This window comes from Pongo abelii, chromosome 1 (genome assembly GCF_028885655.2).
Source record: "Pongo abelii isolate AG06213 chromosome 1, NHGRI_mPonAbe1-v2.0_pri, whole genome shotgun sequence".
In the NCBI taxonomy this organism is placed as follows: Eukaryota; Metazoa; Chordata; class Mammalia; order Primates; family Hominidae; genus Pongo; species Pongo abelii.
In genome coordinates this window covers 44,989,773-45,011,386 of record NC_071985.2, presented here as the reverse complement: position 1 = coordinate 45,011,386, position 21,614 = coordinate 44,989,773, and the positions used below count along the sequence as shown (strand labels likewise).

The following is a 21,614-nucleotide window of genomic DNA, read 5'->3' as shown; positions in this document are numbered from 1 at the left end:
TCATAGAGCGAGCTTCTAGTCCCAGCTACCCAAGAGACTGAGGTGGGAGGATTGCTTGATCCCAGGAGGTAAAGGCTGCAGCAAGCCGGGATGGAGCTACTGCACTCTAGCTTAGGCGACAGCGCGAGAGCCTATCTCAAAAAAAGAGATGAGGTCTCACTGTGTGCTCAGGCTGGAGTGCAGTGGCTATTCACAGGTGTGATCATCGCACACTACAGCCTGAAACTCCTGGACTGTAGGGATCCTCCTGCCTCAGCCCTCCGGAATAGCGGGGACTACAGGCACAGGCCACCTGCAGCAGTTGGTTTTTTAAGGTTCTATAACAATCGTTAATCTTTAATTAAAGATGTAATCTTCCCTTTAATCTTGCAACTTTAATCTTCCCACTTTAATCTTCCCTGCCGCCCCAGGTCCTGTAGAACACCTACGTTCTGGATTTGACTGATTAACTGCTTGCTCTCCGTTTTCCCTAGTAACTTGAGGTTAGTAGGTAGGTCTAGATTTGGATTATTTATCTTTTGGTCAGGAATACTTAATAGGTGGTGTGCTGGTTTCTTGTTGCTTCATAATCAAGTAGTGTATGGTGTGTGAATGACCCTCTTTTAGTGATAAGGTTGGGGATGGTGGAATGGTCAGCCTACTCCACGTGTTTTCTTTCCACCCCAACCTTTCACTCAGATGGCTTTAGCATCCCCTACCCCTGCCACTGGAATGAAGTGGTATGATCTTGGCTCACTGCAACCTCTGCCGTCTGGGTTCAAGCTATTCTTCTGCCTCAGCCATGCAAGTAGCTGGATTACAGGCGTTGTGCCACCACGCCCAGCTAATTTTTGTATTTTCAGTAGAGAGGGGTTTTCACTATGTTGGCCAGGCTGGTCTTGAACTCCTGGCCTCAATCTGCCTGCCTTGGCCTTCCAAAGTGCTGGGATTACAGGTGTGAGCCACTGCTCCCGGCCTGGAATCTCTTGATGACTGTTGAAGAGGTGACGTTTAACCTGAGACTTGAAGGTTTAGGATGAATTAGTTTTGTACAGAACTCACAGTGCTCCAAATGAAGGGACAATTTGTGCAAAGGCCCTGTTTGAGAAACTAAAAGATTAGAGTGGCTGAGGCTCAAGATATGACTAAACAGTGCAAGATAAGACTGAAAATGTGCTGAGGGGATAGACCACGTGTTTATCTTTACAGCAGTAGCAAGCTGTTGAGCAGGGCCTGACACTATAGCATTTTTTTTCTTTTTAAAATGCTTTTGGCAGGCTGGGCCAAGGTGGGCGGATCACCTGGTAGGGAGTTCGAGACCAGCCTGACCAACATAAAGAAACCCTGTCTCTATTAAAAATATAAAGTTAGCTGGGTGTGATGGCGCATGCCTGTAATCCCAGCTACTCGGGAGGCTGAGGCAGGAGAATCGTTTGAACCCAGGAGGCGGAGGTTGCGGTGGGCCAGGATTGCACCCATTGCACTCCAACCTGGGCAACAAGAGCGAAACTCCGTCTCAAAAAATATATGTATATAAAAAAGAAAAATATAGTGGTTGAAATAAAGAACATTGGCCTGGCATGGTGGCTCATGCCTGTAATCCCAGCACTTTGGGAGGCTGAGAAGGATTGCTTTAGCTCAGAATTTGAGACTAGCCTGGGGAACATAAAAAAACTACCTGGATTAGTACACGCCTGTAGTCCCAGCTACTCCAGAGGCTAAGGTGGGAGGCTTGCTTGAGCCAAGGAGGTTGAGGTTGCAGTAAGCCGTGATTACAGCACTGCAGTCCAACCTGGGCGACAGAGTGAGACCCTGTCTCAAAACATCTGTATCCATTCTGTTATTTATTCCATCTGTAATGTTATGGAATCACAGATGGAATAAATAACAGAATGGATACAACTGAGGAATGAATTAGAATTCTAGAAGGAGAAAATCTAGAACAAAGAAAGAAAAATATAAACGAAAAACTAAGAGATAAGAACTACCATTTTAGGCTGGGCGCGGTGGCTCACACCTGTAATCCCAGCACTTTGGGAGGCCAAGGCGGGCGGATCACGAGGTCAGGAGATCGAGACCATCCTGGCTAACACGGTGAAACCCTGTCTCTACTAAAAATACAAAAAATTAGCCGGGCGAGGTGGCAGGCGCCTGTAGTCCCAGCTACTCGGGAGGCTGAGGCAGAAGAATGGCGTGAACCCTGCGGGGGCGGAACCTGCAGTGAGCCGAGATCGCGCCACTGCACTCCAGCCTGTGTGACAGAGTGAGACTCCGTCTCAAAAAAAAAAAAAAAGATTAGGTATAGAGGTACTGACATCTGAGTAATATAAGTCTTCGAGAAATAAAAATAAAGAGGAAGTGTTTGAAGAAATAATGGAGTAACTCCTTTATAATAAAAAAAAAAATGATGAAATAACCTCAGATTCAAAGGTCTCTTACAGTGCTAAGGATGAGAGATAAGGAAACTCGCTCTTGGACACATTATAGTCAAATTTAAGAATATCAAAGCAAAATAAAATTTGTAGGGTCCTCAGAAAAGATCACATACAAAGGAGCAAAACTGAATTGACTTCAGAGTTTTCAACAGCATCACTGAATGCAAGAAGACAAGTGTTTTCACAGTATTAAAGGGCAAACTAAAATTCTGTAGTCAACCACATGAATTTAAATAGGAGGGAATGATAAAAATATTCTTAGGTATATGAGGTCTTGGAACTTTGTACACAAAAGACCTGCACTGAGAACAGTGCCGGATGAAGTAGTGAGATACTAAAACCTGAGAACCGTTAAAATAGATACATGAAGTAAAGATTATCTGAGTCCTTGGTCTTGTTTATTGTCTTAAAGGCTAAGGCCAAAAAAAAAAGGGACAAAAAATGTATCTACCTCAGAATTTAAAGTCCATGTTATATTATGCTAAAGTTCTTTTTTTCTTTTGAGACTGAGTCTTGCTCTGTCGCCCAGGCTGGAGTGCAGTGGCATGATCTCGGCTCACTGCACCCTCCCCCTCACAGGTTCAAGCAGTTCTCTTGCCTCAGTCTCCCAAGTAGCTGGGATTACAGGCACGCGCCACCATGCCCAGCTAATTTTTTTGTATTTTTTTAGTAGAGATGGGGTTTCACCATGCTGACCAGGCTGGTCTTGAACTCCTGATCTAGAGATCTGCCCACCTTGGCCTCCGAAAGTGTTGGGATTACAGGCGTGAGCCACCATGCCAAGCCTTTTCTTTCTTTCTTTTTCTTTTTTTTTTTTTTTTGGACAGGGTCTTGTCTGTCACCTAGGCTGGAGTGCAGTGACATGATCATGACTCACTGCGGCCTCAGCTCCCCAGGCTCAAGTGATCCTCCTATCTCAGCCTCCTAAGTAGCTGGGACCACAGGTGTGCTCCACCATGCGGGGCTAATTTTTGTATTTTTTGTAGAGGTGAAGTTTGGCCATGCTGCCCAGGCTGGTCTTGAACTCCTGGACTCAAGCGATCCGCCTGCCTCAGCCTCCCAAAGTGGTGGGATTACAAGCATGAGCCACCACACCCAGTCTAAAATTCTTATTAGCAGGGAGACATACAGGTTTTTAGAAAGGTAGTGACATATCAAAAAGAAACATAGAATAAGACAAAATGTTAAATTATGATGGAAATAGATCCATATATATCAATTACACTAAGTGAATTAAACTTACCAGTTAAAGGTAAAAATTGACAAATCAGATTAAAAAGAACCCAACCCCAAAGTCTAGCTACCTCTTACAGGCCATACCTCTCAATACTGCCACATTGGGAATATTCAAACCATAGAGGGGAGTAAGAGATTGCTTAAGCCATGTACAAGAACATTAATATAAGACTGAGCATCCTAAATTTGAAAATCTGAAGTCCTCCAAAATCTGAAACTTCATTTGAACTCTGATATGATGTTCAAAGGAAATGCTCATTGGAGCATTTTGAATTTTGAGTTTTGGACTTTTGGATTAGAGATGCTCAGCTAGTAAGTATAATGCAAATATTTCAAAATCTGAAAAAATCCAGAACCAGAAACACTTCTGGTCCCAAACATTTCCAATAGGGTTACTCAGCCTGTAGCACTATTCATAACAGTAAAAGCCTAAAAGCAACTCAAATGTATATCACATACAAGGATATTATACAAAAGTAAAAATAAATGAAAACTGAACGAAAGTGCACTATAAGGATGAACCTTGAAAACATGCTAAGTGAAATAAGCCAGATGTAAAAAGGACACATATTGTTTAATTTTACCTATATGAGGTACCTAGAATAGGCAAATTCGTAGAGACAGAAAGTAGAATGGTGGTTACCAGGTGCTAGAGAGGAAGCTAATGGGGGAACTATTTAATGAGTACCGAGTTTCAGTTTGGGATGATGAGGAAGTTCTGGAGATGGATTGTGGTGATGGTTGTGTAACATTAGGAATATACTTAGTGTCACTGAATTGAACACTCACAAATGGATAGAATGAGTTGGGTACAGTGGTTCACACCTGTATTCCCCGGGCTTTGGGAGGCCAAGGCGGGAGATTGTTTGAGGCCAGTAGTTCGAGACCAGCCTCAGCAATATAGTGAGACCCTGTCTCCACACACAAAACAAAACAAAAACTAGCTGAAGTGAGCTGGTGCCCACCTGTAGTCCTAGCCACTTGGGAGGCTGAGGCAGGAGTTGAGGAGTTGAGCCTAGGAGTTTGAGGTTACAGTGAGCCTGGGCGACAGAATGAGACCCTATCATTTAAAAAAAAAAAAGGTTAAAATGGTAAATTTTAGTATGTATAGTTTACCACGATAACAGAAATCTATAAAAAATGAATTTTGACATGACAGTAGGAATTAATCTATGTTAGTGGAACAAAATTTCCCAAATTACATGCAACATCCCTGCTTTTTTTTTTTTTTTTTAATAAGAGCAACTAAACTAAAAATACTTTTTAGGAATCTATTTTGATGCAGTAAAATGTATAAAAAGGAAAGCAAGGGAAATGAAAACAATAGGATTCAGGATGATTATTGCAGGAAGGCAGCAAAATGGGATGGGGGATATTATGGTTAAATATAGGTTATTATCAGAGTCTTAGTTTGTGGATGATTATTGCATTAAAAATAATCCAGGCCAGGTGTGGTGGCTCATGCCTGTAATCCCAACACTTTCGTTGAGAGAATCACTTGAGGCCAAGAGTTTGAGACTAGCCTGGGCAACATAGCAAAATCCTGTCTCTACAAAAAATAAAAAAATTAGCCAGGAATAGTGGTGCATGCCTGTAGTCCCAGATAATCAGGAGACTGAGGTGGGAGGATTACTTGAGCCCAGGAAGTCGAGGTGGCAGTGAGCTATGTTTGTGCCACTGTACTCCAGCCTGGGTGACAGAACAATACCCTTCTCAAAAAAATTATGAAAATAAAAAGGTAAAAATAAGTAAAATGGGCCATGTGTGGATGAATAATCAGCGTATGTCTTGAATAAAAGAATTATGATTAATTCTGGTTACTTGAGGTCTGATGGGAAAAAATGCTGCTAAATGGGGATGTTAGTGCTTGTCTGAGTTTGAAATCTTGACTCCAACAGCTTACTCATTGGGTGATCTTGGACAAATAACTTCTGTTTCTCTTTCCTGATCTGTAAAATAAGGATAATATCTACATAATAGGGCTGTTTTGGTATTAAATGGGTTTATATATATGCCTGGTACATAATAGGTTTGATGATCCTTACCATTTGTTTCAGTTATCTAATGCTATGGAATAAACCACCCCAAAACTTAGTGAGTCGAAACAGTCATTTTATTTATTTTTCATTCAGTGGGATGATAGGCTGAGTTGGATAGTTCTGGTGGTTTTGTGGTTTGTCATGCAGCTGTAAGTCAGGTGCAGCTGAGGCTGGAACGTGTGTGGTGCTTTGTTTTGTTTTCTTTCTTTTTTTTAAGGACACCTCGAGTCCGTTGAGTAAGTGCTTTGTTGTAGTCAGGTGGCAACTGGGGCTGGAAGATGTGTGGTGCTTTGGAGGGTATGGCTAAGAGTCTGGGCTCAGCTGGGCAACTGCATCTCCCTCTCCTTGTAGCCTTTTTGTGTAGTCTCCAGTAGAGTAGCCAGATTTCAAGCACCTCCAAAAGTACAAAACATGAGCCTGCCAGGCCTGGAATTGTCACATTATCACCTGCTGCATTCTATTTATTAAGTCATAGGGCCAGTTAGGGAGTGTGGTTCATTGGGAGCCATTTTTGGACATTATAATTAATGTTTCTATCTACCATGTTGCTCTACCATGTATGTAGTTGTCAGATTTAGACACTGGAAATGTATGAATAAACAGTTACAAATTCCTGTCCACTTGCAGCTTATGTTTTACATAATAAATAATTAAAATATGTAGTGTTTTGGTTGGTAGGGAAAAATAAAACAGGGAAGGAGATAGGGAATACAAGCGGTTGGGAGTTTTAGTTTTAAAAATGGGTGTTCATATGAGGCCTTGTTGACAAACTGTCATTTGAGCGGAGACAAAAAGAAGGATAAGAATTAGAGGGCAGGCTGGGAGTGGTGGCCCATGCCTGTAATCCCAGGGATTACAGCACTTTGGGAGGCTGAAGCAGGAGGATCAATTGAGCCCAGGAATTTGAGACCAACCTGGGCAACATAGCAAGACCCCATGTCTACAAAAAATAAATTAGCTGGGCATGGTGGCATGCACCTGTAGTCCCAACTACTTGGGAGGCTGAGGTGGGAGGACTGCTTGAGCCCAGGAGGTTGAAAGGCTGAATTGAGCTGTGATTGTGCCACTGCACTCCAGCCTGAGTGACAGAGTGAGACCCCATCTCACACACACAAAAAAAGCGAATGAGGAATTAGGTGATGAGATCAATAATAGCCACCCATTAAAAGCCAAGTTTTAATTTTTTTTTTTTTTTTCTTTGAAACAGAGTCTTGCTCTGTCACCAGGCTGTAGTGCAGTGGCACGATCTCGGCTCACTGCAACTTCTGCCACCCAAGTTCAGGTGATTCACCTGTCTCAGCCTCCCGAGTAGCTGGGACTACAGGCGTGTGCCACCACACCTGGCTAATTTTTGTATTTTTAGTAGAGATGGTTTCACCATTTTGACCAGGATGGTCTTGATCTCTTGACCTCATGATCCGCCTGCCTCAGCTGGGGAGTACAATCCCAAAGTGCTGGGATTACAGGCGTGAGCCACCATGCCTGGCCCACTTCTGAATTTTAAATTGTGCTTGTTTCCTATTTGACTTATTTTATAGCAAAGTAAGGTAATGGGAGAGGGAGGAATTTATACTTGGTTACAGCTATAAGCCTTTTCAGAAGCATGAGGGATCTTGTTATCTTCAGCCAGTGTATTTATTGATTGTCTTTTTTTTTTTTTTTGAGATGGAGTTTCACTCTTGTCACCCAGGCTGGAGTGCAATGGCACAATCTCAGCTCATTGCAACCTCCGCCTCCCAGGTTCAAGTGATTCTCCTGCCTCAGCCTCCTGAGTAGCTGGGATTACAGGCATGTGCCACCATGCCTGGCTAATTTTTGTAGCTTTAATAGAGACAGGGTTTCACCATGTTGGCCAGGCTGGTGTTGAACTCCTGACCTCAGGTGATCCACCTTCCTCAGCCTCCCAGAGTGCTGGGATTACAGGCGTGAGCCAGCGTGCCTGGCTGATAGTCTTAAAAAATTTTTTTTTGTCCAGGCATGGTGGCTCACGCCTGTAATCCCAGCACTTTGGGGGGCCGAGGCGGGTGGATCACGAGGTCAGGAGATCGAGACCATCCTGGCTAACACGGTGAAACCCCATCTCTACTAAATATACAAAATTAGCTGGGCGTGGTGGCGGGCGCCTGTAGTCCCCGATACTTGGGAGGCTGAGGCAGGAGAATGGCGTGAACCCAGGAGGCGGAGCTTGCAGTGAGCCGAGATTGCGCCACTGCACTCCTGCACTCCTGCACTCCAGCCTGGGCAACAGAGCGAGACTACATCTAAAAAAAATTTTTTTTTTTTTTTTTTGAGACAGGGTATTGCTTTGTCACCCAGGCTGGAGTGCAGTGGCACAGTCTTGGCTCACTGCAACCTCCACCTTGCCGGTTCAAGCGATTCTCATGCCTCAGCTTCCTTAGTAGTTGGGACTGCAGGCTTGTACCATGCCCAGCTAGTTGTTGTATTTTTAGTAGAGACAGGGTTTTGCCCTGTTGCCCAGTCTGGCCTCTGTTAGAAATAAATTTTTGAAGCTGCAAATGAATATCACTCAAACATAAATTTAATTTTCTCAGCAAGGCAATTTTACTTCTATGGAAGGGTGCATCTCATGGATGGAGCAATGGTGAGAGCACACCTGAACAAGGGAGGGGAAGGGGTTCTTATCCCTGACGCAGGTAGCCCCTACTGCTGTGTCGTTCCCCTATTGGCTAGGGTTGGACCGCACAGTCTAAGCTAATACTGATGGGCTATTTTAAAGAGAGCAGGGGTACGAGCTGGAGCGGCTGGGTGAGTAGTATGGCAGGAAGAACGGTTACAGAACAGGTGACTCAGGATGACTCAGGTCAAGGGAGGTGACCAGGAGTGACTCAGGACGGAGCAGGTGATAGAAGCTAGGAGGGGGTTGTTTACTGAAACTAGGGGCAAGGAGACGAAGAGAACGAGGAAGTTAAACTTTTAAAGTTTTAAATGAAGAACAAAGAACAGGGGAGCTGAACATACTGATACATTGGTTTTTTGGAGAGCATCTCAGAACTCATTGTACTTAACAATTTACAGGCTAAAACCTTTGAAGAGGAATTTATTATATCCTACATCTCAAACTCCTGACCTCAGGTGATCTGCCCTTCTTAGTCTCCCAAACTGTTAGGATTACAGGCGTGAGCCACTGCACCTGGCCTGTTGATTGTCTTTTTAGGCGCCATTTACCCTTTCCCTGATGTGGCTTGTTAGTCATCAGTTTTAATAATTGACTGTTGCCTTTTGTTAGAAAAAGGCATAAATGAAGGTTAGCTTAAACAAGTTTATTTAAAAATCTATTTTCCTGCCAGGCATGGTGGCTCACGCCTGTAATCCCAGTGCTTTGGGAGGCTGAGGTGGGCGGATCACGAGGTCAGGAGTTTGAGACCAGCCTGACCAACAGGGTGAAACCCCGTCTCTCCTAAAAGTACAATAATGAGCTGGGCGTGGTGGCGCGTGCCTGTAATCCCAGCTACTCAGGAGGCTGAGGCAGGAGAATCGCTTGAACCCAGGAAGCAGAGGTTGCAGTGAGCCGAGATCGTGCCATTGCGCTTCAGCCTGGGGGACAGCGAGACTGTGTCTCAAAATAAATATATAAATAATGTATCTTCCTTCTCTGTAGCTTTTGTTTTTTTAAGGATAAAAGGTAGGTGAAAGATTTTCATTGAACTTTACTCTGTATTTCAGTTCATGCTACATCTTTTCTCTGATGATATATGTCCGTGTTGGTTTAACCCATTTTGTAGGTTTGTAATTGCTATGTTTTTTTCTGGGGTTGGTACATTTACAGCTGTTTTAACTGGTACTTAAAATGTTGACTGTTAGTTTTCTGTGGTCCTTTGTCAAGACATGTTCCAACATGTTGTAGAGGTTTTCCTATAAGTCCTGTTGGAATCTTAAAACCTGTGACTTACCTTGGTAAATCCCCAGTCCTGCATCTAGAGAGGGCTCTACCTGATAACCACTGGGGAGATAATGATTTGACTTTCAGCTCAAACAGTTTACTGATTAACATCAGTTGGCGGTCGGAGCATGCCTGAAGCTGTTTCTGTTTCAGCCTTCACCTGAGAGAAGCTTTGATGATTCTTTTAATTAAATCAGAACTAGAAAGTAGTAAGAAGATATGCAGAACCTCAGCAAGGGTATACAGCATTTGTGTAGGGTGCTCCATTATATGTGTCATATGTGTCTTTTACTTCTGCTGGTTGCCTTTGTGTGAATGCTAAATAGGGAATTTTCTACATTAGAATAGATTTTATAATTTTTTTTTTTTCTATTTAGTTTTACCAACAGACTGCAGTTTCTTCACTGCCAAAATGACATCATTTTCCACCTCTGCCCAGTGTTCAACATCTGACAGTGCTTGCAGGATCTCTCCTGGACAAATCAATCAGGTAAATCATTTTGGGTATTTCTGGTTTTTTTTGTTTGTTTTTTTTAATTTTTAAAAAGTTTAACTGTCTCATGACTGTAATCCCAGCACTTTGAGAAGTCAAGGCAGGAAGCTTACTGAAGCCAGGTGTTTGAGACCAGCCTTGGCAACATGGTGAGACCTGTGTCTCTACAAAACATTTCTAAAAGAAAAAATTAGCTAGGTGCAGTGGGGTGTGCCTTTAGTTCTAGCTACTTGGGAGCCTGAGGCGGGATGATCACTTGAGCCCAGGAGTTCGAAGCTGCAGTGAATTATGATCACAACCAGTGCACCCCAGGCTGGGCAAGAGGGTGAGACCTTGTCTCTTTTTTAAAAAAAGTAGGGGAGGTGGGGGTTGTGCTGGGTGAGGTGGGTCATGCCTATAATCCCAGCACTTTGGGAGGCGGAGGTAGGCAGGTCTCTTGAGCCCAGGGGTTTGAGAACAGCCAGGGAAACATGGTGAAACCCCCTCTCTACAGAAAAATACAAAAATTACCCGGGTATGGTGGCGTGCACCTGTAGTCCCAGCTACTCTGAAGGCTGAAGTGGGAGGATCAGTTGAGTCTGGGAGGTTGAGGCTGCAGTGACCTGTGATCACACCACTGCACTCCAGCCAAGGCGACAGAGCAAGACCTTGCCTCAAAAAACAAAAGCAAGGGAAGCTGTTTAAAGAGGTTCTCTTGTTCCATAGTTTCAGAAACCTACTTGAAATGAAAACAGCATGTTTATTTTATGTTTACATCAGGTACGACCAAAACTGCCACTTTTGAAGATTTTGCATGCAGCAGGTGCGCAAGGTGAAATGTTCACTGTTAAAGAGGTAAGCCATCAAATAAAATTCTCTCTTTTTTTTTTTTTTTTGAGATGGAGTCTCCCTCTTTTGCCCAGGCTGGAGTGCAATGGTGCGATCTCAGATCACTGCAAGCTCCGCCTCCTGGGTTCACGCCATTCTCCTGCCTCAGCCTCCCGAGTAGCTGGGATTAAAGGTGCCTGCCGCCACACCCGGCTAATTTTTTGTATTTTTGGTAGAGATGGGGTTTCACCGTGTTAGCCAGGATGGTCTCGGTCTCCTCACCTCATGATCCGTCCGCCTTGGCCTCCCAAAGTGCTGGGATTAGAGGCGTGAGCCACCGCGCCCGGCCAGATTCTCAGTTTTAAGAACAGTTGAGAAGTAGAAGCCAGTGAATATGTAGTTTTGAAATCAGGCCTAAGAAAGGAAGTTCTACTCCTGAGGTATCAGAGGGGCAACTTTTACTCTTTTAAAGACTGTTAAGTTGAACATCGTATTTCCTTTCTTTTGAAGTGTGTTATAAGATAAACAGATGAAGCATGAATTCATTGATCGTAGAGTTAAAATGCAGAGCAAGTAAAGATTAAAAAGACACTGGGCCTGGCACCATAGCTCACACCTGTAATCCCAGTATTTTGGGAGGCTGAGGTGGATGGATTGCATGAACCCAGGATTTTGAGACCAGCCTGGGCAACATGATGAAACCCTGTCTCTAAAAAAAAAAAATACAAAAATTGGGCGGGCGTGGTGATCTGCTCGTTTAGTCCCAGCAGCTACTTGGGAGGCTGAGGTGGGAGGATCGCTTGAACCCAGAAGGTGAAGGTTTCACTGAGGTTCACTCCAGCTTGGTTCATAGAATGAGAGACCCTGTCTCAGAAAAAAAAGACACTGTCTGATTTACAGGCTGTATTTCGAGGCAAGAATTAAATGCAGTAGTTTTTATTTTAAATGTGTCAGATATGGTGGCTCACACCTGTAATCCCAGCACTTTGCCAGGCTGAGGTGGGCGATCACCTGAGGTCAGGAGTTCGAGACTAGCCTGACCAACATGGAGAAACCCCATCTCTACTAAAAATACAAAACTAGCCGGGCATGGTTGTAATCCCAGCTACTCGGGAGGCTGAGGCAGGAGAATTGCTTGAACCCGGGAGGCGGAGGTTGCGGTGAGCCGAGATTGCGCCATTGAACTCTATCCTGGGCAACAAGAGCGAAACTCCATCTCAAAAATAAAAGTGTCAGACACTCTTCTGAGCACTGTGAGTTATTTTAAACACTTACGCATTTAAATAACTTATTTAGCTTCTGAAGTTTTTTTTAAAACAATTTGTATTCTTTAAGTGGAAAAGACTCAGTATTAAAATGTTAATGTATTGGAACTGCTTTCATTTGGTGGGGTAGATATCTAACCCTTCCTAAAGAGAAGTAACAAAATTATCAGGCTTTTTTTTTTTTTTTTGAACTTAAAACCTTCACACCTATCAACACTGCCACATTCCAGAACCATTACACTTCTCAAGGTGACAAATCTGGAGGCATTTCTGATTTTTTAGAATACCTATATTACTTTTACAGTTTTAAATTAAGCACATCATTTTGGAGTATAAAATTTGACACATAAGACCTTTTTTTCCCCAAACTTATTAAAGTCTGGATTTTTTTTTTTTAGTTTTATCCTTTTACTGGATAAAACTTACAATTTCACTGAACTTTTGGCCCCAAATGAAAAAAACTGCAAATTAAAAAAAGTATTGGCAAGGAGAGGTGACTACTGTCCCCTGGAGATTGAAGCCAAGCAGAGCGTGGCAGGCAAGTGAGGGATTCCAGCTGCGGAGGCAGTAGCCTGGCCAAAGATGCCCAGGGAGCAGATTTGTCTGAGCAGGGCCAGCCCCAGGCAGCTAGAAGTTAACACCCAAGGATTTATGGGTGTGGTGGAATCCAAGCCACTGGTCCCATGGGCAAATCTCTCTCATGCTTGGTCAGATTCCACTTTGGAGAAAATGGGCTCATGTGACAGGATGGCCTGGTGAGGGAACACAGGTGCTAATGGTAACAGGCCAATGAACACTCACCACTGGCATCAGGGTGGAGCTCAGCTGACTGGACACTAACTCCATTACAAGGACCAGAATCTCCTGCTTCTGGTGCCAGGCTGTGCCACTCAACTGCTCATGGCCATCGGGACATTCAGCTTTCATCCTCTCCTTCATCAGGCCCCTACCTGTGTGGCTTCAGCCCTGGTCCTCACTATTTGGTGGCTATGATGCAGGACTCTCAACGCTCTTTTGGAACAGTGTTGCATCAAGCAAGGGAGAGTGTTCTTCTAGAGGGACAGGAAAAGAAGAGAGAGGTCCACGTACTTCTCTCACTCTAGGAAGCCAGGAAAGGTCCCTGGTGCACTCCACTCTCCACAGATGGGTTGGGTCATAGCATCCGAGAAGCTGTCATGGTGACGACGTCCTTGAAGCTGAGCCGAATGTTGCCTTGTACAGCTGTGTCCTTCTCCCGGAAGGCCTCTGTCGGCACCTGCAGCTGGGTGCACACCTGGATGAAGCAATCAAGCTGCCTGGCAGGATTGACAGAGCGTGGGCAGTAGCTGGAGACCAGTAGCTGGGTGAACTGGGGGCTCAGGTTGTAGCCCATTTGGGACAGAGCTTGCTGCAGCTCTGTGTAGCTAATGGAGCCTGAGTTGTTGCGGTCATAACTGCTAGAAGAGCTGCTTCCACTGCCGGATGAATTTCCACAGGGCTGAGAAGCCATAGACATTGATGTGGCCTGATCAGGTCTTGTCAAACATGTTTATTGTCATGAGGCAGGTCTCATCATTGAACAAGGACCAGTTGCAGTTGACCAGAGCCTGCTTCACCTCCTTCATGGAGATAAAGCCACTGTAATCAGTCACCGACTGGAACCAGGAGTAGGCCTCATCCATATTGGGAGGGGAGCCACCCTGTCCATGAGGCCTGGGCTGCTGGGCACCGTAGGAATTTGGAGGTGGCTGACCGTAGGGGCCCCCTGGAGCTGTACAATCATTTGGTCCTCCTGGAGTTCCAGAGGGGAACATCCCAGGATTGAGGTGTCCATAGGGCCCTCTACTAGCTGGTGGTCCATAAGGCCCTCCAGGGGCAGGATCCCCATAACCACCACCAGGGGGTAGCTTGCTGCCATACTGCCCTCCACTATTGGGGGGTCCAAGGTAGTAGCTACCCGGAGGGGTTCCTGGCGCTTGCCCTGCATCTCCGGGGCAGCCCTGCCCATACAGATAGCTGGCCATGGCGATTCTGACATCACATGCAGGCAAGGGGTAAAGTCTGGATTTTTATATCATTATAGTGGTTGTGATGAATTATGCCATCTCCTTCATTTAGCATGGCAGAGTTTGCCTGAGTTTACACGATGAGCTTTTTGTTATGAACCTTGACTCTATCTATTGCATAAAGGGAATTTCCTGATTTTTATTATTTATTTATTTAGAGCCAGCGTCTTACTCTGTCACCCAGGCTGGAGTGCAGTGGTGGTATCTCAGCTCACTGCAACCTCCGCTTCCCAGGCTCAAGTGATCCTCCCGCCTCAGCCTTCCTAGTAGCTGGGACTACAGGTGTGCCTCACCACACCTGGCTAAGTTTTGTATGTTATGTAGAGACAGGTTTTGCCATGTTGCCCAGGCTGGTATCAAACTCCTGGGTTCAAGCAATTTGCCCGCCTTGGCCTCCCAAAGTGCTGGGATTACAGGTGTGAACCACTTGAGCCGACTAAATTTTTATTTGATAAACACTTGGATTTTATGTTTTGTCCACTTACAATGCTGGTGGCTCTTATTAAAACATTGTACTTCATTTGCCAAAAAGAGTTATTATGTGAACACATATCAAAAGCCTAAAGTCGTTGTTTATGTGCCCTGGACTGGGAAAATATTTTTATAATCCAGGCAAATTACTTCTAGTAATAGAATAGACTTCTTTATTTGGACGTCTGAGAAAATTTTTAAGAGGATACTAGGTAAATTCACTGCTTTTTCTCATTGTCAGATCAGTTCATTTCTGTGCTGAAAAGTCTGGGTCTGTTAATTGTCAGAAAGACAATGAGTAGATGGACCTAGTAGTTGGGAGCGGCTTTCCTGTTGTAGGACCCCTTACACAAACTTTGACAGTCTTGTAAATATGTTATTTCTTTCTTTAGCAAACTAACTTACCTCCTCTAATGAATTTGTGTTTTTGGCAGCAGCTGGGCAGATCACAACATGGTATTTTATTCCACGCAGGTCATGCACTATTTAGGTCAGTACATAATGGTGAAGCAACTTTATGATCAGCAGGAGCAGCATATGGTATATTGTGGTGGAGATCTTTTGGGAGAACTACTGGGACGTCAGAGCTTCTCCGTGAAAGACCCAAGGTAAAAAGAGTGAGGGCTTGCGTATCTTTTTGGGTGCTTATACCTAGCCACTTAATTTCTATGGGTTATTAATATTTATTACTTTACTCAACAAATATGTAAGGGCCTACATATGTTAGGTAGCCTATGAGGCACTGAGAATATGGTAATGAGTGACACACAGTCTGATTTTATGGAGTATACAGAGTAGTGAGTCAGTAGATGCTCTTGCCCGTCTTAATCAAATAATCACACCAATTCATGGTAAACCTACAGTATGGTAAGTGCTACAGAAAAGAGATACATGAAGCAGGGAGTGAGTGGGATTTAGAGTGTTAGAGGTCAGGAAAATGTTCTTTTGAGGAAGTGAAATTTGAGCCGAAAGCTGAAAGATAATTAAGTAGTTGATCAGAGAGGGTTAGTTGAAACAGAGTTTGAGGTTGATTGAACACCATGTGTAAAGGCCTGGGTAGGAGGAAGCTTGATGTGACTAGGTTAGAATTTTGTAAAATAATTATTGGAGAGAGAGGAAGAGTGAGCAGATGAGAGAAATGTAGAATTGCTGGGCAGTTAGAGGTTGATGATGAGCCTGGTAAGAATCACAATAGGACTAACCTGACCTGTTACTTTTCTCCAGCTGCATGGGGTGTGAGTTATTAGCTTATATAGTCAGAAGCTAATTAGTAATTTAGAAGCTCTCTTTCTCTATAGCTTTGATGACTACTGCTTCTGAGCTCATTCTGTCTTACACTAAGACTTCCCTTAGCTGGGTGTGATGGCTCACGCCTGTAATTCCAGCAGTTTGGGAGGCTGAGGTGGGTGAATCACCTGACGTCAGGAGTTCAAGACCAGCCTGGCCAACATAGTGAAACCCCGTCTCTACTAAAAATACAAAAAATTAGCTGGGCGTGGTGGTGGGCGCCTATAATCCTAGCTAGTAGGGAGGCTGAGGCAGGAGAATTGCCTGAGTCCGGGAGGCAGAGATTTCAGTGAGCTGAGATTGTGCCATGGCACTCTAGCCTGGGCAATAAGAGCAAAACTCCATCTCCAAAAAAAAAAAAAAGACTCCCCTCCACCCCCACTCTCCAATTACAATTTGAAACTTAAGTCCTGGAAGGAAGGAATAGTTTCCAAAAGAGATTTCCCTACTTGGATTACTGTTCGCTAATGAAATAAAATGTAAATTAATCAGTTTTTTAATGGGGGCAGAGTAACACAGGGGCCTGGGCATTAACATCTTAATATTTAAATAATTAAAAACTGTTCTGGGAAAAAGATTCTGCTTCTCCATGCCTTACAGAGAGACTTGGGAGATAACATCAGAAATACATTTAATATTTAACGGCAAACCACTGATGATATCTTCATAGTGGCATTTGGGGTTGTTAATTTTTTATCTTCTCTCTTTAACAGCCCTCTCTATGATATGCTAAGAAAGAATCTTGTCACTTTAGCCACTGCTACTACAGGTATGTCATATCATATTTCTTCAGTCTGTGTCGCAGCTTTGAGTTCAAGGGGGCAAATGATGGGAAAACAAAGAAGATGAAGGTGGAAATGGAATGCTATCTTTGGCATGACTGGGAGAAATACATACTACCTGTCACACAGAATGTTATGTTATTAACTTTTTACTGAAAAATCAAACATAGAGTAGAAGGATTTCCACTTTCTAGACGTATTGTTAACATTTTGTCATATTGCTTCATCTAGACACACTTTTAAAAATCTCTAGCAGATAAGGACTTTTTTTTTCAAACATTCAATATCATTATTACACATAACAAATTTAACATGTAATTCCATAATCCTATTTCATAGCCAGTTTATGTATCATTTCCCCCAGTTATCTCAAAAATACATTGTATTTTTGTCTTACTTGAATTAAGATCCAAAGTCCACACATTGCCTTTGGTTGATATGTCTCATAAGTGTCTTTAATTTATAAAACTTAACTTTCCTTTTGTTTTCATGTCATTTACTTGTTGAAGAAATGGGTCATTTGTTCTGTAGAATTTCCCACCTTCTAGAGTTGGCAGGTTGTATCCTTGTGATTTTGTTTAATGTGTTTCTTTACCTTCTCTATTTTTGGTAAACTGGTAGTGCTTGAATAAATTCAAGTTTAAATTTTTTGCCAAGAAAGCTTTATAGGTGGTGCTTTGTACTTCTGTTTAATCCCATCAGAGTCATGTAAGGTCTGCCTGTCTCTATTTTAGTCAGTCATGTTAACAATCTGTGGGCTCAGGTGGTATCAGTCTGATCCATCTGTTACACAGGTCACTCAAGAACCTTTTACCTAATGGCTTTAGCCATCTCTTAGCTGAATGCCAATTTGTCTAACCCTTTGCTTGATTCTAGACCTTGTAAATACTGCTCTTTGAGTTTAATCTATTAGGTATGTATAGGAAACTGGCTGTACTGGAGTCTGGAGTCTCCAAAATGGTGGTCTGTAAGAGATAGGTAAATAAACTGGACAGACTGAACATGGCCGTTTCCAAATAATGAAACTTTTTCCCTCTCCACTACTACATAAAGCCCTTTTGTGAGCTTCATATTAACATTGCCCTTTGAAGAAAGCCCAAGTTAGTAATCTTTTTAGATTGACCATCTTTTTTCTTCTGAAACAGAGTCTCAGGTTGCCCAGGTTGGAGTGCAATGGCACTATCTCAGCTCACTGCAGCCTGGACCTCTCGGGCTCAGGTGATTCTCCCACCTCAGCCTCCCGAGTAGCTGGGATTATAGGCACATGCCACCATGCCTGGCTAATTTTTTGTATTTTTAGTAGAGACAGGGTTTTGCTGTGTTGCTCAGGCTGATCTCGAGCTCCTAGACTTAAGCAGTCCACCCACTTTGGCCTCCCAGAGTCCTGGGTTTATGAGTGTGAACCACTGCACTTGGCCAAGATTGACTATCTTTTGATAGTTTACTGAAATAAGTAGGTTGAGAAGAATCCATTCCTTTTTATCTTTTTCTTTCTTTTCTTTTCTTTTCTTTTTTTTAATGTAGAGAGTCTTGCTGTGTCACTCAGGCTGGAATGCAGTGGTGCAATCATAGTTCACTGCAGCCTCTACCTCCTGGGCTTAAGTCATCTTCCTGTCTCAGCCTCCCAAATAGCTAGGACTATAGGTGCACGGCACTGCACTGCACCTGGCTAATTTTTTTTTTTTGTAGAAATGGGGTCTTGCTATGTTGTTCAGGCTGGTCTTGAACTCCTGGCCTCAAGTGATTCTTCCACTTCAGCCTCCCAAGGTGTTGGGATTACAGGCATGAGCCACCGCCCCCAGACCTAAATCAATTCCTAATAAAGATTTATTCTTTAAAGGCAGAGAAACGAGACATTGCTCTCATACTGAAACATGATTTTAAACTTACTGAATTTTGAAGCCTGTTAGTCTCATTGAGTCATATGCCTACTTCACATAGCTGTAAATTTGAGAGTAAAGATCCTGCAAATGATATGGCAGCTTTATTGAAATTCAATCACTTGTAAAATAGCATGGCTTTCCTGCGATAGTCACTAAAGGTTTGAGATCCATGGAGGATTTTATAATTGCTGATCTACTTTTTCAGTAAAATTTGTTTTTGGATTGATCTGTTCTCTGAATATCTATAATTCTCCCTTTTTTTCTCTCATTTTCTTTCTTGTACTTTCTCTGCAGAATTTAACATGCCATATAAAGAATATTTTGTTGGTTTTGTTTTGTTTTGTTTGAGACAGGATCTCTCTCGCTCAGGCTAGAGTGCAGTGGCAAGATCGCGGCTCACTGCAACCTCCGCCTCCATGGCGCAAGCAATCCTCCCACTTCAGCCTCCTCAGTAGCTGGGACTACAGGAGTATGCCACCACACCTGGCTACTTTTTTGTATTTTTTTTGTAGGTACAGGTTTTCCCCTTGTTGCTTAGGCTGGTCTTGAACTCCAGGACTCAAGCGATCCCCCTTCTTCGGCCTCCCAAAGTGTTGGGATGATAGGCGTGAACCACCACGCCTGGCCCATTTTTATTTTTTAACTTGTCGTTTTGAAAAAATTTCAGACTTAATAAAGTTGCAAAAGTATTGCATAGAGTTTCTCTATACCCTTTATCCAGAGTCCCCAAATGGTAACATCTTACATAATAATAGTATGATGATCAAAACCAGAAAATTGCCCCAAGTAATTCTGATTGGTTATCTGTTCTGACTTGCAATTGCATTGGTGCTTGTGGATGGCCATCTCTGTTGATTTTTATGATTTGGGTTGCTTGTGTTTTATTTGAAAGGACAAATGACAGAAGTGCTTTTCATATAATTTTATACCTTTGCAAATGGGTTAAACTTTTCATTTTGATCAAGAAGATGCCATTGTTTAAAATGGTAGTCCTTTTTTTTAGTTCGTTTTGAGACAGAGTCTCGCTCTGTCACCCAGGCTGGAGTGCAGTGGCATGATTTCGGCTCACTGCAGCCTCCACCTCCCGAGTTCACGCCGTTCTCCTGCCTCAGCCTCCTGAGTAGCTGGGACTACAGGCGCCCACCATCATGCCTGGCTAATTTTTTATATTTTTAGTAGAGACGGGGTTTCACCGTGTTAGCCAGGATGGTCTTGATCTCCTGACCTCGTGATCCACCCGCCTTGGCCTCCTAAAGTACTGGGATTATAGGCGAGAGCCACCGCGCCCAGCCTAAAATGGTAGTTCTTTCTAAATTATCTCTCCAAATTTTCCCATGTATACAAATGAAATAAATATGATGAACTTTGTGTGTGTTTATTAATTTTTGAGACTGAGTCTCGCTTTGTCGACTAGGCTGGAGTGCAGTGGTGCGATCTCGGCTCACTGCAACCTCTGCCTCCTGGGTTCAGGTGATTCTCCTGCCTCAGCCTCCCAAGTAGCTGGGATTACAGGTGTGCACCACCACGCCTGGCTAATTTTTGTGATTTTAGTAGAGATGAGGTTTCACCAGGCTGGTGGGTTGCCCAGGCTGGTCTCAAACTCCTGGACTCAAGTGATCCATACACCTCGACCTCCCAAAGTTCGGGGATTACAGGCATGAGCCACCACACCCAGCCAATTTTAGAACTTCTTTTTTACATTGTGGTTTCCCCAGATAATTTATTTTTGCTTGTAACTGTTTTAACCTAAGTAAGGTAGTAAGGCTTTGGAAATATAAATGACAGTAATAGGATTGCTTTATTAAAGAACTGCTTCTGGCCAGTGCGGTGGCTCATGCCTGTAATCCCAGCACTTTGGGACACTGAGGCGGGTGGATCACAAAGTCAGGAGTTTGAGACCAGCCTGGCCAAGATGATAAAACCCTGTCTCTACTAAAAATACAAAAATCAGTCAGGCACATGCCTATAATCCTACCTACTTGGGAGGCTGAGGCAGGAGAATCACTTGAGCCAGGGAGGTGGAGGTTTTAGTGAGCCGAGATTGCGCCACTGCTCTCCAGCCAGGGTGACAGGGCAAGACTCCGTCTCAAACAAACAAACGAAAACATTGCTCTATCTGCATTATATGTTAGTCCAACTTCGCTTTGAAGACCACTGTGGTCAGAAAATGCTGTCTCAAACTTTTCATTGTCTCCATTTGTCCACAGAAATGTTTCTGGAAATAATGTTTTTTATAATTAGAATTTTGAAAATGTTTGCTTTTTTCAGTAGAACTGCATTGACAGATCAGTTGTAGGATCTGTATCCTTCATCTAGCAGCCTTTATCAGATGGTGATGATATTTTCCATATTTTATCTCTGAACCTGGTAGTGGTTGGTGAACCTGACCCACAGTAGACTTATTTTGGGTGTATCTCATTTACATAGCCTCAAATAATGAATAGTCCAGATTATTAAATTGTTTGCAGCTTGATCTTTTCCTGTAGCCAAGTTTTTGTCTTTTGTTCTACTTGAAAAATTTCTTTGTAAGTCCTTGGAATGCATTTCTCTTAGATTAATGTAATATCTAAGAATTTCTCTCTACTGGGTTGTTTTCCTTGGTTCTTTTTATTGGCCTTGAGAAAAACTTTTATTTGCTGCTGCTTCTTAGGAAATGTTTATAGTAACTGGGAAAAATAAGACAATGAAAAAAATTATATACAGGTGATGGTGATGGGAATTTAAACCATAAGATTATCCTTGACACTTAGAATGTCGCTTTAGATGAAGATGCTATTGTTTTATGAAGCAAATGGGGGAAAAATCCAGATTTTAAGATCGCATAACCCTGTATGACTTAACACTTGAAAGTCGAAATTAAATGTAAAAAGCCACACACTCTTTTGCTATTGTTTGTGAGTTAGGCGAATTTGTTAATATATAGGAAGAGATGACAAAAATAGTCTCCATTATGTCCTGCTTGGAACCAGTTTTCATATAAAAATTTAAAAG

At 43.1% G+C, this 21,614-nt stretch overlaps 1 protein-coding gene and 1 pseudogene across 9 annotated transcripts in view; one reads left to right on the top strand and one right to left on the bottom strand.

Annotated features, from left to right (window-relative positions):
- The window catches only part of MDM4 (MDM4 regulator of p53), a 41,361-nt gene that overhangs the window by 1,664 nt on the left and 18,083 nt on the right, over nt 1-21,614 (top strand). For 6 of the 9 annotated variants that reach the window (XM_054522340.2, XM_054522338.2, XM_002809566.5 and 3 more), the window contains exons 2-5: nt 9,968-10,080; nt 10,843-10,917; nt 15,146-15,279; nt 16,672-16,727. In XM_054522340.2, coding sequence (XP_054378315.1) covers nt 10,003-10,080; nt 10,843-10,917; nt 15,146-15,279; nt 16,672-16,727 — 343 coding nt within the window. In that variant the 5' untranslated portion in view covers nt 9,968-10,002. Of the gene's footprint in view, nt 1-410; nt 491-9,967; nt 10,081-10,842; nt 10,918-15,145; nt 15,280-16,671; nt 16,728-21,614 lie in introns of all 9 variants that reach the window. The other 3 variants (XM_063725720.1, XM_054522325.2, XM_054522331.2) reach the window with 2 other exon arrangements.
- LOC100460926 (peflin-like) lies at nt 13,087-14,207 on the bottom strand (annotated as a pseudogene).